The sequence below is a fragment of the Nycticebus coucang genome, chromosome 21 (assembly GCF_027406575.1).
Source record: "Nycticebus coucang isolate mNycCou1 chromosome 21, mNycCou1.pri, whole genome shotgun sequence".
NCBI classification, from domain to species: Eukaryota; Metazoa; Chordata; class Mammalia; order Primates; family Lorisidae; genus Nycticebus; species Nycticebus coucang.
In genome coordinates, this window is record NC_069800.1 from 13547390 (window position 1) to 13563882 (window position 16493).

The 16493-nt window shown below is 39.0% G+C and overlaps 1 protein-coding gene across 10 annotated transcripts in view; it reads right to left on the reverse strand.

Annotated features, from left to right (window-relative positions):
* Positions 1–16063, reverse strand: part of KIZ (kizuna centrosomal protein) — a 153209-nt gene extending 137146 nt beyond the window's left edge. For 9 of the 10 annotated variants that reach the window (XR_008376530.1, XR_008376531.1, XM_053574110.1 and 6 more), the window contains exons 1-3: positions 15882–16063; positions 9150–9212; positions 5577–5739 (exon numbers count right to left, since the gene is read on the reverse strand). Coding sequence is in view for 7 of the 10 variants with exons in the window: in XM_053574110.1 (XP_053430085.1) it covers positions 5577–5739; positions 9150–9212; positions 15882–16054 (399 nt within the window). In the remaining 3 variants the exon portion in view is untranslated. The remainder of the gene's footprint in view (positions 1–5576; positions 5740–9149; positions 9213–15881) is intronic. The other variant, XM_053574111.1, reaches the window with a different exon arrangement.
* Positions 16064–16493: the final 430 nt, after the last annotated feature.

A 16493-nucleotide genomic window follows, 5' to 3' on the forward strand; every position in this document is an offset into this window, starting at 1 on the left:
CCCTCACAGGCCTTAGGCTGTATTATAAGCTGTATTATCAGTCCACAGTGATCAAAACAGCATGGTATTGGCACAAAATAGAGATGTAGACATTTGGAACCTAATAAAAAAACCAATGAAACCAGTCTCTTACAGCCATCTGATCTTTGAGAAACCAAACAAAAGCATAGAAAAGCATCCTTATTCAATAAATGGTGCTGGGAGAACTGTAACCACATGTAAAAGACTAAAACTGGTTACCACTTATAAAACCTTTCACCACTTACAAAAATTCACTCGAGATGGATAAAAGATTTAAATCTAAGACATGAAATGATAAAAATCCTAAAAGTACAGGAAAAACTCTTGAGGATGTTGGCCAGGGGAAAGATTTTATGAAGATGACTTCAGTGGCAATCCCAACAAAAACAATAAACAAATAGGACTTAATTAAACTGAAAAGCTTCTGCACAGCTAAGGACATAACAAATAAAGCAAGTAGACAACATTCAGAATGGGAAAAGATATTTGTATGTTATGAATCTGACAAAGGTTTGATAATTAGGTTCTATAAAGAATTCAAATTAATCAACAATAAAAAGAGCTAACAATCCCATCTATCACTGGGCAAGAGACATAAACAGAACCTTCTCTGAGGATGACCGATGAATGGCTAACAAACATATGAGAAATGTTCCATCCCTAGTCAACAGAGAAATGCAAATCAAAACCACCCTGAGATATCAGCTAACCCCAGTAAGATTAGACCACATCTAATCTTTTACCTCAAGTTGCAGGTGCTGGCACGGATGTGAAGAGAAGGGAGCAATTTTACACTGTTGGTGGGACTGCAAACTAATACAGAAGCTTTATAAAGAAGTATGAAGAATCCTCAAAGAACTCAAATTAGATCTTCCATTTGACCCTGTAATCCCACTACTCAGAAGAAAAAAAAAAATCCTTTTATCACAAAGACATTTTTATTTGCACTAGATTGTTTATTGCAGCTCCATTTATAATCACCAAGACTTGAAAAACACCTAAATGCCTATCAACTCAAGAACGGATTAAAAAACCGTGCCGTATGTATATCAAGGATACTATTTATCCATTAAAAAGATGGTGACTTCACATGTTTTATATTAATCTGGATGGAGTTGAAATACATTCTTCTCAATAAAGTATCACAAAAATGGCAAAGCACATATCCAACATACTCAATACTAATACGAAGGCAGTAGATCAGTGGTTCTCAACCTTCCTAATGTCACGGCCCTTTAATACAGTTCCTGTGGGTCTCAATCCACAGGTTGAGAACTGCTGCAGTAGATGATCTAATTCACACTCAGAGAAGAGAGAAACTCATTTCAATTCAAGATGGGGGCAGGGAAAATGAGGGCGGGGAGGAAGGGGGGATCTGGGGTGCTCCTGCTTAATGGATACAATGTAGGGGTATGTGGCATACCTTCTGGGCAAAATGTGGGCGTACGTGGCATACTTTCTGGTATGTGGGACAAAACTACAAGAGGGACTCTGCCTAAGAAATTCAAATATTGTGACCTAGTTGTACCTTCACATTATTCTAAAAAACAAATCCTAAAAATTATTATAGACCCCCCAATAAAGTATTATGACTCATAAAATAAGATGAGAGTGTCTTCATGTTTAGTCTATTTTTAAAAATTTTAATAGTATAGAATAAGGTGGACCCAGCCCACCCCTACAAAGGAGAGATTGACTTGGCATAATCTGGGCAAAATCCCCCCTTCTCCCACACTGCCTTACTTTGTTTCACTTTCTAGAATTCTACCATCACGAAGTTCATTTATAATATATTATATATACTATAGTTATTATATATTAATTATATTCTATTCAAGGAGAAATATCCTGGCATTTTGGGGTGTGTGAGCAACGAATTGTGAACATCTTGCTCCTAGACTTAATGGGGGTCAGTTAACAAAGGAGATCTGTTACCTGACTGGGACACCGTGAAGGGGAAGCAAGTGATTCTGGCATGTACCTAAGGCCACAGCTGGACACTGATGCAAAAGGAAGAAATAGAAAGAGATGGAAGACGCCAGAGACAGTCATCCCCTACACTGAAATTCAGCTTCTCATGCAGCCTGCTGAGCTAAATGGATCACTGGCTGCTTTCTGACATTGCCATCTGGATTTCTGGGCACACACAAGCATTGGCTTGGGACTTAATATGACTGTCATACAGTTCTCCATGGAACTCACATCCTTCCCAACTATAGTTACAGGACCTGCTCTTTAGTACCATTAGCAGAATTTATTTTATTTTATTTTTTTTTGCAGTTTTTGGCCAGGGCTGGGTTTGAACCCACCACCTCTGGCATATGGGGCCAGCACCCCACTCCTTTGAGCCATAGACGCCGCCCCATTAGCAGAATTTTTTTAAAGGCATTCTTTATCCAAAACTCAACAAAGGAACATCTATATAATTTTGAGCCATGTTTGTGAAGAAAGCTTTTCAGATTCCTATGTAGTTTGCCATGCTTTTCTTTAACATGGTCCCCAGGCTGATATTCTTTAGCAACTTATCATACGAGTTTTTTTTAACATCGTAGTAAATATGACTAATGCTCTAGTATAAAAATACATACAAAAGATGAATCTTCCTTTCAAATTTCTTCTTCCCACATTTGGTTATAATAAGAAACTAGTAATTAAGGGGGAGGTGGGTGGAGGGAGGGGAATCGGTGGGATCACACCTGTGGTGCATATTACAGGGGTATTTGCGAAACTTGGTAAATGTAGAATGTAAATGTTTTGGCACAGTAACTGAGATAATGCCAGAAAGGCTATGTTAACCACTGTGATAAAAATGTGTCAAATGGTTTATGTAGTGAGTGTATGATGCCCCATAATCATATCATTATATACAGTTATGATTTAATAAAAAAATTAAAAAAAAAAGAAAAAAAGAAACTAGTAATTAAACAAAAATCCCAATACGAAAACGAGAAGACATTTTCCTTCATTATATTGGGAAAGTAAAATTCCTTATTTTGTCCACCGGTTTAGTTTTCTCTATGAAATCTTTGGAAAGTGGTTTACAACGTTGATAAGGACAACTTTTTTTTGAACTTGAAGCATTTTACTTGAAAAAAGAAAAACTGGAGTGCTGAAAGTTGCTATCGCTTGAGCACATCGATCTTGGTCTCTAAATATCCTTCCCTATCAAAAGGAACCATAGCTCCTTGGATAAAAGGCTAATTCCACAACTGAGGGAGGGAAAATATAGGGTAAACCTGGCACAGTTTATACATCCAAACAAAGAAGGCTCAGAATCCAAAGGACACAGAAGCCCATTTGAAGAGGACACAGAAGCCCATTTGAAGAGACTCCCACTGGCTAAATTTAAGACAGCAGGAACAAAGAAAAGAATAATTACCATAACAATAACTGATAACATATGGAATAAACAAAACTCCCAATTCCATTGTGATACTTAAGAAAGAAAGTCTACATCTATACCAACCTGAATGCACCTGATCATGTCTAATCTTGGAAGCTAAGCAGGGTTAGGCCTGGTTATTATTTGAATAAGAGATGGCCAGGGAATACTAGGTGCTTGCCATCAGCTTAAAAAAAAAAAAAAAAAAGATAGAAAAAAGGTAAAGAAGGAAAATAACTCTTTATTAGGGAAGAAAGCCAGTTAATAGAAGATAAAACAGAAAATTACAACCTATGTTGTAACTAATTCAGGCAAAGCTCATCAATGGGTCCTAAAATCTTTAGGTTTGGCCACCAAGGAACACAATATTCCTATAATGCCAAACCTTCACTCCATAAATATCTACTAATTTACAATCGCGACATCTCGAGATCACCATTTTAACCAAGGGCTCAAAGTCAGCCTCACTCAAGTAGGGCTACCTGACATCACGGGCTCCAAATGGGATGCACTTAAAAATATAATCTCAGCTGTGATTATTTGCATTTAAATTAATCTAAATTGATAAAATTAAAAATTCAGTCCTCAGTGTCACAAGCAACATTTTAATTGCTCAATCACCACATATGGCTAGTGACTATTGTGTTAAGACAGTACCAGCTGAATACAGAACAGTTTTAATACTACAGTAAGTTCTATTGGGCAGCGGAAAGCTAGACTGCATTCACAAGAAATATAGGGAGATGCTCCACAAATTAAATGACATCTCAAGTTCAGAATGTGGCTCATTCTACAACTTACTTGTCTTTTTCAAAACAGCCAATATCATTGAAAAAAGAGGAGTGGTAAGAAACTAAAAGAGGCTAAAAAAGGCATAGTAAACAGTAACTACAAAACCAAATAATATGTGAACTCTAGTTGGCTCCTGGTCTGGAAAAATAAACAACTTTACTGGAGAACTGGGGAAATCTGAATATGGGCTGGATATTAAATGATATTATGGGACAGTCTTTAATTTTCTTAGATGGGATAATGGTATGATTATGTGGGAGACTGTCCTTGCACTTAGGAGATCCATGCTTATGTGGCTTAGGTAAGAAGGGTCATGATGCCTGCAGACTTCCAATGGTTCAGGAAAAAAATTTACACCCATGTAGCAAATACAGCAAAATAGTTACAACTGTTGCATCTAAGGAGAATATATGTTTGTGATAATAATTATTTTAATTTTTCTGTGTATTTGAAAATTTCACAAGAAAAGGCTGTGTAGAAAACAACTAGAACCAAAAAAAGGGGGAAACTGCTGCCAACTGCTCCCCTACCAATTGGGTTAACTAGAGCAATAACACCTGACAGTGCAAACAGTGAGGGAAAGGCCTTGCTGCTGGCCCTTCATGCTTGGCATAGCTGGTGGAGTATCTCAAGGGAAAGGATGTGTCAGAATCAGAGAGGGCTGCAAAGAGCAGTCACTCTGGGTTGCGAGGCATCAAAGCAAACTCCTCAGAGACAGTTCTACCCCTCATTGTCTCCCAATGCACTGTTTGACCAGACAGAGGAGCCTCAGAAAAAGAAACCTTTAAAGAGGGAAGCAGTTTCTAGAGTGAGCCCTAATGCTGCTCAAATTCATTCAGCCAACAAATACCATACGTCAGACACTGTACCAAGCAATGGTGAGCGAATTTGCCTGTTATATTAATTCCTCAACTAAAGAAGGGAACTTAGAAAATGCAATTTCAAGTTCTCTGATCAAATTTAGCCATACAATAATTCACAGGGAAAGTTGATACTTAATCTTATTGTATGAACTAAACATTAGTGAGCACCACTGATCTGAAATTCACTGCATATCAGTTCCAATTTTAGCAAAAAAAGGTAACATAAGCCAGGAATAGTAGCATGCACCTATAGTCCCAGCTACTTGGGAGGCTGATGCAGGAGGACTGCTTGAGTCTAGGAGTTCAAGTCTAGCCTGGACAACATAACGAGTCTCCATCTCAAAAAACAAACAAGCAGGGCGGCACCTGTGGCTCAAGGAGTAGGGCGCCGGTCTCATATGCCGGAGGTGGTGGGTTCAAACCCACCCCTGGCCAAAAACCACACAAAAAAACAAACAAACAAAAAAAAACAAACAAGCAAACAAACAAATAAAACAAAATACAAAACAAGATGTCACCTTTAGTTTTTGAAGCTTCTCTGTATTTGTGGTAAAGTTTCCAACATGAGCTTGGACACGCTCAAATCGCTTTAAATATTCTTGGTTTCGAATACGAGCTTTCTTTTCAGATTCACATATTTCCTTTAGGTATTTCTTTAGTTTCACATATTTTAGCTTAACTCTAGAAAAATAAAAGCAGATTTTTAAACAATGGAATTAGACTTTGACAAACCTAAGCAGGAGAATTTTCTTTGACAAAATTGTTAATGAGACAATGAAGTCTAAGATATTTTCCCCAAATCACTGAAACCCAAAGGACAGAACGTATATACATTTTTGGAAAGAGAAAATTAATTAGTACCACTGAGGTATCACACTGGCTATGTGTAGGCATAACTTCTGAGAAATGTATACAAGGCTACCTTATCACATTCACACAGTAAAGATTTATATAGATTTATTTCTCAAAATTAAATGTGACTTCAAGAACAGTATCTCTGTGGCCATGTTCAAATAAATAGCCCATTAGCATTCTTACATATGACAATTTCAAAAGTATCTGCTCATATGGAAATTGTATAAAACTATAAATCACAATCTACAAAATTAAGAAAGTTTGAAATTTAAAGCACAAAAAAAGGACTCATTTGGATAATATAAAAATTATTTGTTAAATACGTCTGTAAATCTACTCATACTGTTAACAAACATTTAGAGGCGCTTATCCAAAGACTGATTTCAGAAGACGTACAGGGTAGTCAAGCTGTACAGCTCACTATTGTTAAGATACCAACACTGCTAATTCTTTCTTTATTACAAGCATTTAACCCATAGAGGAGTATCTGTTATGCAGCATGTCTATTGTCAGCTTAATAAATTGTTTAATACTTTCCCATCAAGCAAAAATAGGTTAAAAAACCACAAAAAAAGAGTCCTCAAAACCACAGATTTGCAAAAATGCTGGAGATGTCCAAAACTGCTCAAGAACAGGCCTTAAAACTTCTAACCCAACAATTTTCAAGTAGGTCTTTATCAAATTAATAATTCTATGCTTTGTCTATGGTTGACTGTCTCCATTTTTCTTTCTGAACAAAAAATTTAAGACTAGTTTTATTGCTGCCCAGGTCTACACTTCTAATACAGGCAACAGTAGTGGACATAGAGGCTAACAAATTGTCTTTCACACTCAGGCACTTAATAAAGCTGTTAGCTGTGTCTAACCAGAGTAGGTACAATATGCCTTCCGCATCCAAATTGTAGTTCCATTCCTGCTACCACATTAACCTTCAAAGCTGACCACACAAGTTAAGTCCTTTATCTATCCATGCAATCATTCACATATTTAGCACACTGAATATGAAAGCTTTCACCTAAGGTCAACAGGGAAAACAAACAATTAAGTAAATACAATGTGATGAATGCTATGAGGGAATCTAAAAAGTACTTAGCACTCTGACCTAGTTGAAGGGGTCAGGAAAGCCTTCCCAGTAAAAATAATTTTTTAGCTGAGACCTGAAAGATGAAGAAGAGCTCATCAAAGTTGGGGAATGTAAGAATAAAAGACCGGGGAAAAACATTCCAGAGCAGGGAAATAGCATGTCAGAAAGTTCAAAGGCATAAGAACAAAGACACTGACAAAAACAGAAGTAATAACTGATGCTTGCTCTACATCAGATACTGCTTTGAGTAGCTATATGTATAAACTCATAGAGTTCTCATAATTACTATTATTCCCAGTAGACAGATGAAGAAATGAAGGTACAGAATTTTGAAGTAATTGCCTCACAAGGTCACAGGAATAAGAGTGGTGAGAGACTCAGAGTGAATTGAGGCACCTGGCAACAGAGCCTACATGCTTACGCTATCACAAAAGATTCTAAGAAGCTGAAGTGTCAGTGCAGAATTTTAAGGGAAGGCTGAAAAGAGGTAGTGATGATGAACATTAAATGGGGAGCAGAAAATGAAGAGTCTGGTGGGCTGCCACACCAGATCCTTCTCATGCCACCTCACATCCTGCTGGCCCACCTTTCTTTTACCAGCCACAGCTACAGCAACCTGCTCTAAGTGAAGAACCCCATAGTATCTGCTTCTGCCTGCACTGCACTTGGTATCTTGCCTTCTCAGGGCTACTTTTCTGAGTTTGCAGCAAGGAAAGCCTGTATGTGAGGAGTTAACTCCCTGTGGGGCTGCCATACCAGTGGGGGTCAGAAGCCAGCAGGAATGCAATCCCCCCATCCTTCACTTGGGTGGACACTTGTGTGGAGAAGTGCCTACACTGCTCCTTAGAAGGCTCCTCTGCAGGTCTGCAGGGATGGAGCCACCAATGCCCATGACAGAGAATAGCTCCTACCTCATTTTCCCCAGCCCTGCTCTATTGCTGAATGTGTTCACTTTCTCAAATAAACTATCACCTATACACAGGCCCCATGTCAGACTGCCTCCTGGGGGATACAGGTTTCAGCAGCCGTGTTAGACAGTTTTGGTTTTATCCTACAGGCAGTCTGAGAGAGCCTATTCTTGGCAAATCATATTCTGAGTTCCAACTCAGCAAACTTAATAAAGGTACCCATTATTCTCTCACACTCCTCCCTTCCACCACCATTATGCCAGGAAGCTGTCCAAGAACAGGCTGCATGAGTAGTCTACATCCTGTTTTCTGCACTTTTTGCCATGGGCTAGAAAAATGGCAACTGCCATGGATACTCTCAGACTTGGGCCCACTCCAGAGGCCATGGCATCCACAATGCTGCTATTTCTTCCAGAAACAAAACAAGATATTTCCCTCTCATTCATCACTGCTAGAGACATATGGCTGTCTATCTTAACTGGAAACATTGGAAATACCTTAAATTTTAAAACCAAAGAATAGTTTTAAAGATAAGGAAATAAATGGACCTGATAAGTAATATTGTTTTAAAGTATTCTTGGCTTCTTTCTCTTCTGGATGAGAGCGTTTCATTTCTCACAGTGTAACATGAATAAAGTGCAAATTGAATACTAACAAAGCCAGAAATTCTTCATATACATATGAATAATCTTTGAAGGTAATGCCATATATTTGGGTTAAGGATAAGGTTCAGTTTTTATAAAATAGAAATTAAGATATTAAAAGCCTTCTCTTAATAGTAAGGCAAGTAACCTAAAAAGAGTAACATGTACAGTACATTATCCACTGCTTAAAGTTTAACCGTCATTCTGATATATCCATGAAGAAAAGAAATAGCAGCTAACCATACCTACAGCAATTTGTTGAAAGATCAGCTATAGTTAATAATGACTTAATTGTTACACATACTCAATATGTTTAAATTGTGACCAAAAAGATAAGACCATAATATGTCTTATTGTAAGATATTTAAGCAAAACAGATTACTGAAATAACACAAATACCAAATAATAAAAATATCTTGTACTATAATAATTTTAACCAAATTTATTCTCAACTTGATAGTGATTATATTAAATTCCATTTTTACTTCAAATCATTATACACTAAACATAGGATAATGGTAAAAGGATCCCAATAATGGTATTAATTTTTGATTAATATACGAAAATTGGCTTGAAATTGTCACCACTGTCATTTCTTACCTGAATGTATCAGACTGATTATACTCATAAAATTTCTTTTCTAGGTCCAATCTCTTCTTTTCACTATAATATAGAAAGAAAACATTTTATAAATAATTACATTAATAAGTAACAGTTGTATTTAGACCATGCTCGCCTTCAAAATCATGTTTGTAAGCATGCTTCTCTGATCTCCCAAGAAAATGCCAAGGTCATGTGGAATGAAGACATAAAAATACCAGTTATCAGGGAAGCCTAAAAAACAAAATGAACCCCAATATTAGGCAAAAGAATCTTTTCCCAAAACAAATAGGAAATGCAATAGGAAGAGGTTCATTCACTGAGTAAGCCAGCACCCAGCCAGGCACATTCTAGGCCTGGAAACCAACATAGTAAACAAGACAGCCAAAGTCCTGGGGGAAGGACACACAATAAACAAGTTAAGTATACAAAATGTAACATGGTCAGACTTTTCTGGGTCACCTTTGAGCAGTAGGGATCCCACCAGGTCTAGACACAAGGCCTCCAAAACTTGGATTAAAGACTGGCAGCTTGCTCTATTACCAACCAAACAAGCCCAGGCATAGGCCAAGCAGATGGATTAAGAAAAAGCCTCTAGAGTGGCACCTGTGGCTCAAAGGAGTAGGGCACTGGACCCATATACAGGAGGTGGTGGGTTCAAACCCAGCCCCGGCCACAAAATAAAAAATAAAAAGAAGAAAAAGCCTCTAAAAAATAAACCTGGGCTCACATTTGATGAAGACCAAGTCTCCTAACATTATCACTTCAAATTTGGGGTACAGGGAGTTCCAGGGTTATGAACAAGATAGTTCTGTAGGTTTGTTCTTGAACTGATTTTGTATGTAAGCTGGAACAGGTACATTGACTTACTAACTGTAATAACCTTTGTTTTTAAGTATAGGTTGTATGTAAGTCAGATGTTTGTAATTCAAGGACTGGCTGTAAATTTTTATAACTTTGTAATGTTGCCATTGTTTGTCACTGACTGATACTTCCCTAAAGCTACTACCAGTGAAGACATGCTTAACCTGTGATACTCAGGTAAGCTAGACGAGAAAGGCTGTTTTATTCCACACCTAAACTGTGCAAGAGGTAGGGAAAACTGTGGCAGCCCCCAAAGCCAAGAGGCTGTGGGATAATGTGCTGAATGGGAAGCTGGTCTGTCCCAACAAGAGTCCTTGGGAGGTTTAACCACAGAGGGTTTCATCTGACCACCACCATTTTCTTCAATCCCACCTAACCAAAGCCAAATTGCTAATCTAAATTAATATTCAGTAAAGGATGAAAGAGAAGCCACATTACATTTAAGAGGATACTAAACGAAAGACTGTGAAACAAATGTAGGGCTCCAAAAGATGGTGATCTCAGGCTGGCTTCCTGAGCAAGAAGGACTGGCCTCACATTCCATTTGTGAGCTCTTGTTAATTTCTGTTTTCCTTCAGATAACTTTCTAAAAAATTCTACCAAAAGTTACTGTTAGCTACATTATAAGCTAAGTAAGTTTTCTTTCTTTAGCATAATGTTAAGTGGAAACTACCATTTAACCAAAATTCTTTTAATGGAAAAATGGGGTCCAAAATCCAAATACAGAATCTTTGCTTGGGGAATATGACCTATTCCTTAGTGGAGTACATTTATGTTAAAAAGGAAAAATAATAGTAAACATATACATTTTTAACTAATAGCTTCACACAGATACTTTCTCATTAATAAGACTGAATTTAGGGCTCAGCACCCATGCTCAGTGATTACAGCACTGGCCACATACGCTGGGGCTGGCAGGTTGGAAACTGGCCCAGGCCTGCTAAAACAACAATGACAACTACAACAACAACAAAAAATAGCAGGCACCTATAGTTCCAGCTACTTGAGAGGCTGAGGGAAGAGAACTGCTTAAGCCCAGGAGTTTGAGGTTGCTGTGAGCTGTGACACCACAGCACTCTACTGAGGGGCGTCATAGTAAGACTCTGTCTCAAAAAAAAAAAAAAAAGACTGAATTTAGAACTGAAGGAAAGGTATAATTGCTTCCATGTTAGAAATATAATTTATAAGTTACTTTTTTCCCTTCTAAGGCTTAATGACCAATTGGGTAATTAGATCATGAAGAATGAATGAATGGATAGTATGGGCTTTGACATTAAATTATGAGAATAGAAAGACCTTTTACTATGACACCATATCCCAATTTAATGTTTCATTTCTGTGGTATTCCTGACAAGAAACCAAGACTGGAGTCTGGGGATAAAGAACCATCAGACAGATCCAGCTGGAGAGTCACCTTCACAGGTGTGTCCAACCTTTTTTTCTCTTCTGCCATGCAATGGGAACACAGAGTTTTGTTGGGCTACGTATTAAATACACAAACACTAACAAAGGCTAATGAGCAAAAAAAAGTCCATGCATACTTTTTGCATTATGATATCTAGCACTATATATAAGCAAAACAGGCCTCAAATAATCTGCATGTGGCTGCAGGTTGGACACTCATGTATGAAAGCTGTACTATGAAATTGTCAGGAACCTAAAAGACAGGAAAAGACTGAGGAATTGTTCCAGAGGGAGACTGAAGAGACATGGCAACCAAATGCAACCTGGGTTCCAGATGACACCTCAGACCAGAAAGAAAAAAAGACATTGTTAAGATGGTGGCTCACACCTGTAATCCTAGCACTCTAGGAGGCTGAGACGCATGGATCCATTGATCTCAGGTGTTCAAGACCAGCCTGAGCAAGAGCGAGACCCTGTCTCTACTAAAAATAGAAAAAACTAGCCCAGTGTCAGTGGCAGGTGCCTGTAGTCCCAACTTCTTGGGAGGCTGAGGCAAGAGGGCTGCTTAAGCCCAAGATTTTGTTATAGTTTGACATCATAGCTAAGAGCTATGATGCCAGGGCACTCTACCCCAGGGCAACTGAGTAAGACTGTGTCTCAAAACAAACCTAAACAAGATAGCTGCTGCTAAAATCTGATGGATGTCTGTGGACTAGTGTATCAAGGTTGAATTCCTGATAGGGAGGGTTGTATGGTGATTATGAACAAGAACATCCTTGCTTTTTGGAGATATGCAATGGAAGTTTTGGAGTGATGCGCCACATCATATCTGTACTTCTCCAATGGTTCAGAAAAAAACTAATAATTTTAGATAGAGAGAATATAAATACAATAAAATGTTTGAGAAATCTGGGTGAGGGGAATATTGGAAGTCATTATTCTGCATTTGCAACTTTTCTGTAAGCTGGAACTTAATTTAAAATAACTTTAAAAAATATTTTAAATAACTTTTAAAATTCATCTAGGACCTCTAGTGAATAATGAGCACTGTCTCTTTGAAAGAGACAAGCAGCCAGTTCTTTTTAGTAATGAATGTAAAGCTTCTTTGTTCTGTCAATAGATGACATCCGCTGCTCATATTTCTTTATCTAACACTTCATAAGAAAAAAACCCCACAATCAAATACCCTTTGGCCTTCTTGTTCGGGCAGAATGGTGCTAATCTTGTTAACTCTTCAACACAGGCCCATTTCCAAACCCTTATCCATGCTGCAGTGACTCTGAATGCTAAGTCCTTCATAACTATTTTAAATTTAAGACTTAAAACCAGAGTTTTAATAACTAATGAAAAGCCAGAGAAAACCTTATTAGTAGGATCACCCTGCAATTCCTACAAGTCTCTATTTCAGAACTTTGAAATGCCCAGCCCTGGGATGCTTACCTACAATCCATGCATCCAGTCACCTGCACCCTACACCTGGACCTTTCAAAGTTTTACACAGCTGAGTGGTTGTGATACGACTGAGTTTTCTCCTTTTAAGCCACAATTTGTCTCAATACCACAATTCTCTACCATCTTCAGCTTTATATAATATCTCAGTGTCAATTTCTAGACTATTATATCTCACCCTGAATCAATATGGGCATTAAAAAATTTTGGAACTGGTTAATGGGTCTTTTAAAGGGATTTTTTTTTTATAATTGTAAGAGTCAGTTCCACTTACATGTTGCTACCATGCCTGTGGGCACTATACACACTTTAACAAGTCACTCCACTGACTGTTACCACAGAGCATAGAAAATGCTATATTCACATAGAAAAACATTCACACTATAAAATTACCCTGGTTACAATGGCAAGGCCTGGTTATTTGACCAGCTAACATTGCAATGACCACTTCTAAAAAGACTGAGAGAAGCTAAGGTTTTTTTGTTTGTTTTTTATGATAAATCTCCCACTTTCCAGAAGTTCTAAATTGATCAACCAGCTGTGACGACACAGGGATGCAATCTCTAAAATGACTCTGGAATTTTAGGAGATAGTGGGTCCTGTGGTCACTGGGATTATTTTTCATGTTTTTTTTTTTTTAAAGGCATAACCAAACACTCAAATTGAATGCAGACAATAATATTCCTTACACATTACTTTGCAAAACTATAGCTTTCAACTTTTTTTTTTTTCTTTACTTCAAGGTCGATTTTCTCTCATTTCTAGCAGAGAGAAAAACAAAAACTGTTCTGGTGAAGAATCAAGGTTCAGAGAGGTCAAGCAACATCCTCAAGGTCACACGATTATTCATGGAAGAATCCAGGTTTCCATGCTCCTGCTCACTTTTCTCTGTAAAATTATTCGCTTCTATAATTACGTAAGATGCATTAATTAGAGTTAGTTATGGATTCTTAAAATAAAAAAAGAATACACACAGCAACAGATTTGTACTGACTTAAAAAATAAAACAAATCTCCAAATGCAGAACCATGAATTTGAAATCTCCAAATGCAGAACTATAAAATTTGAAATCAAACTCCTTACATAATTTCAACAGCTTCACCTTGTTTAATAATTAAAGCAATAAATGTTAATCATAAAGTATGCCATCATTACACAGTTATTACACCATAAGGACTATAAACAGCTAGGTGTTCCTGGCACAGGAAGCAAAAATAAAAACTCACAATTAACTTGGTTCATAAAGAATATCATTTAAAACAGTAACATTTTAAAATCAGGACTTGGGCTAAGTCAAGAGACACAAATAACTAAAGTCTTGGAGTAAGCAAGCCACTCTTCTAACGGAGCCAGAATGCACTTTAAGAAAACCTAAGCACAGGGTGGTGGGTAGAGGGAGGGGGATCGGTGGGATCATACCTGTGGTGCATCTTACAGGGGTATTTGCGAAACTTGGTAAATGTAGAATGTAAATGTTTTGGCACAGTAAATGAGATAATGCCAGGAAGGCTATGTTAACCATTGTGATGAAAATGTGTCAAATGGTCTATGAAGCGAATGTATGATGCCCCATGATCATATCAATGTATACAGTTATGATTTAATAAAAAAACAAAAAGAAAACCTAAGCACAGAGCACATGTCTTGTCTGTTAATTATCAGGTATTTGCAGACACTTAACACCATCTTGGAAATATCAGATGATTCATTTTTCCTGGTTGACCGGAAAAATGGTCATTATTTAGTGACAATGTGTTGCTACTGGGTTCTGTATAAGACATTCATAACTTCTAGACATTACCAAGGTTGACTTTGGGATTTCTTCCATTCAACTAATATTTATTAAGCACCTCCTTTAACATAGGTACTCTATTTCCAGCTAAAGATCCAGTTGGGTATGGTTCCTGCTCTCCTAGAATTCTCATCCTAGGCAAACAGCCAGTCAAGGAAGTCAACATCTAGAGTGCTGTAAGAATGCTGAGGGTCACAAAAGTTAGGGAATGGGTTGGAACACAAAAGCCTCTACAGGAAGAGATTTTTTTTTTGTTTTAAGTTAGAGATGAAGAAGTCTCTGACATAGTGAGCATTGGTACCGTAGAAAAGGGGAAGAGGTAAAATATGATGAGGATAGTTAAAGAAGCCTGTTGTACATGCTCTATAAATATTTGACAAAAATGAAATCTAGCTTACTTTAATGTAATTCCTTTTCAAAATTACTTACTTCTGCTTTTACCTTCCAAGTAATTATTATCATTTTAGAATTGTCACACATACACACAGCACTCCTGTTCACCAAGATGATTCTGCAACTTTTAAGTCATTATCAAGTGATTCAAAAATCTATTTCCTTTCTTGTCAACTAATGAGATTTTCAACCCCAGTTAATTTAGCAGCTAAATAAGAGATCCAACAACTTATCTTCATGCGGTTATTTACAGTAAATTGCTTTATAATTTTCTCTTTTTATGCACTCGCTGTTTTCAGTGGTTCCCATCTTTCATGTCTTAATCAAAAGCATCATGAAACCTTTGGAAGTTGAACCTCTCTCTCTGGAAATCTAGCCAGCCCCAGCTTCCAAAAAAAAAAAAGTCTCCTGCCTTTAAATAGGGCATATATTTGACAAACTCTCTCTCTCCCACCCTCCCGTTTTAAGACCTGTCGTTACTGATGCAGTGCAGCTGTCGAGGTGGGCTGAAAATCTGAAGAGTAGGGAGTAGACGCGAAGAAAGGCACCAGAGAAATTCGCAAGACGTGACGGACAGTCACAGGCAGGAAAACTCCCACTTTCACCTCCGGGCAAATTCAGCGACGCAGCTGCCTCCTCCAGCCGGAGGCCCGGCTTTAGGGCTGTTCCGGGGGAGCCCTCGCTCCACGCCGGCTCCCAACACTGCGGGCGTCTCTAGTAAACGGTCCTCCAGGCCCCACGGGGAGTTGAGGGGCGTCGGGAACGGACCGGGGCCTCCGGGGAACCCTGGGCGCCGGCCGACTCCCCGCGCCCTCCCCTGGTGGCCGTACCTGTCCCGCAGCCCGTCCCGGAGGTGGTCCAGCCTCTCGTAGTAGTCGGGGCTCGCCAGGTGCTCGGAAAAGGCACGAATGTGGCTCATACTGCCAGCCTCGGCGCCGCACCCCGGCCGCGTCGCCTCAGGGTAGCCCTTGTGCCCCGGCGTCTGAGGAGCCTGCCCCACCATGCACCGCGGGTAAACACCGCTCACGACTCCTGCAGGGGGCGGGGCGGGGGCGGGGCGCCGTGGTGGGCGGGCGCCGCGCCGTGCGGGGGCGGGGCGACGTGGAAGACCGGACATATAACCTAGCCGCCGCGCTGGAAAACTTGCAAATGGCCGGGCGGGCCTGGGGGCCTGGTACCTTTGCCACTTTCACCGCATATCGTCGTTTCCTTTCCTCTCACCCTTCAGAGTTCACACAAACTCAATCAGTTTTACAAGGTGAGTTCTCTCCCTTCCTCTTGTCTCTCTCGCTTCCTCCTTCTTCTTTCCCCTCCCTCCTTTCTTGCGAGGATGTGCTGAGTGCCAGGCACTGGGCTAAGCTTGTTCTCCTACCAGCACTCAAAAACAACACCACACAAAAAAGACAAAACCCCAAGTACTAAACAGCTGTGCTCAGCCGTGG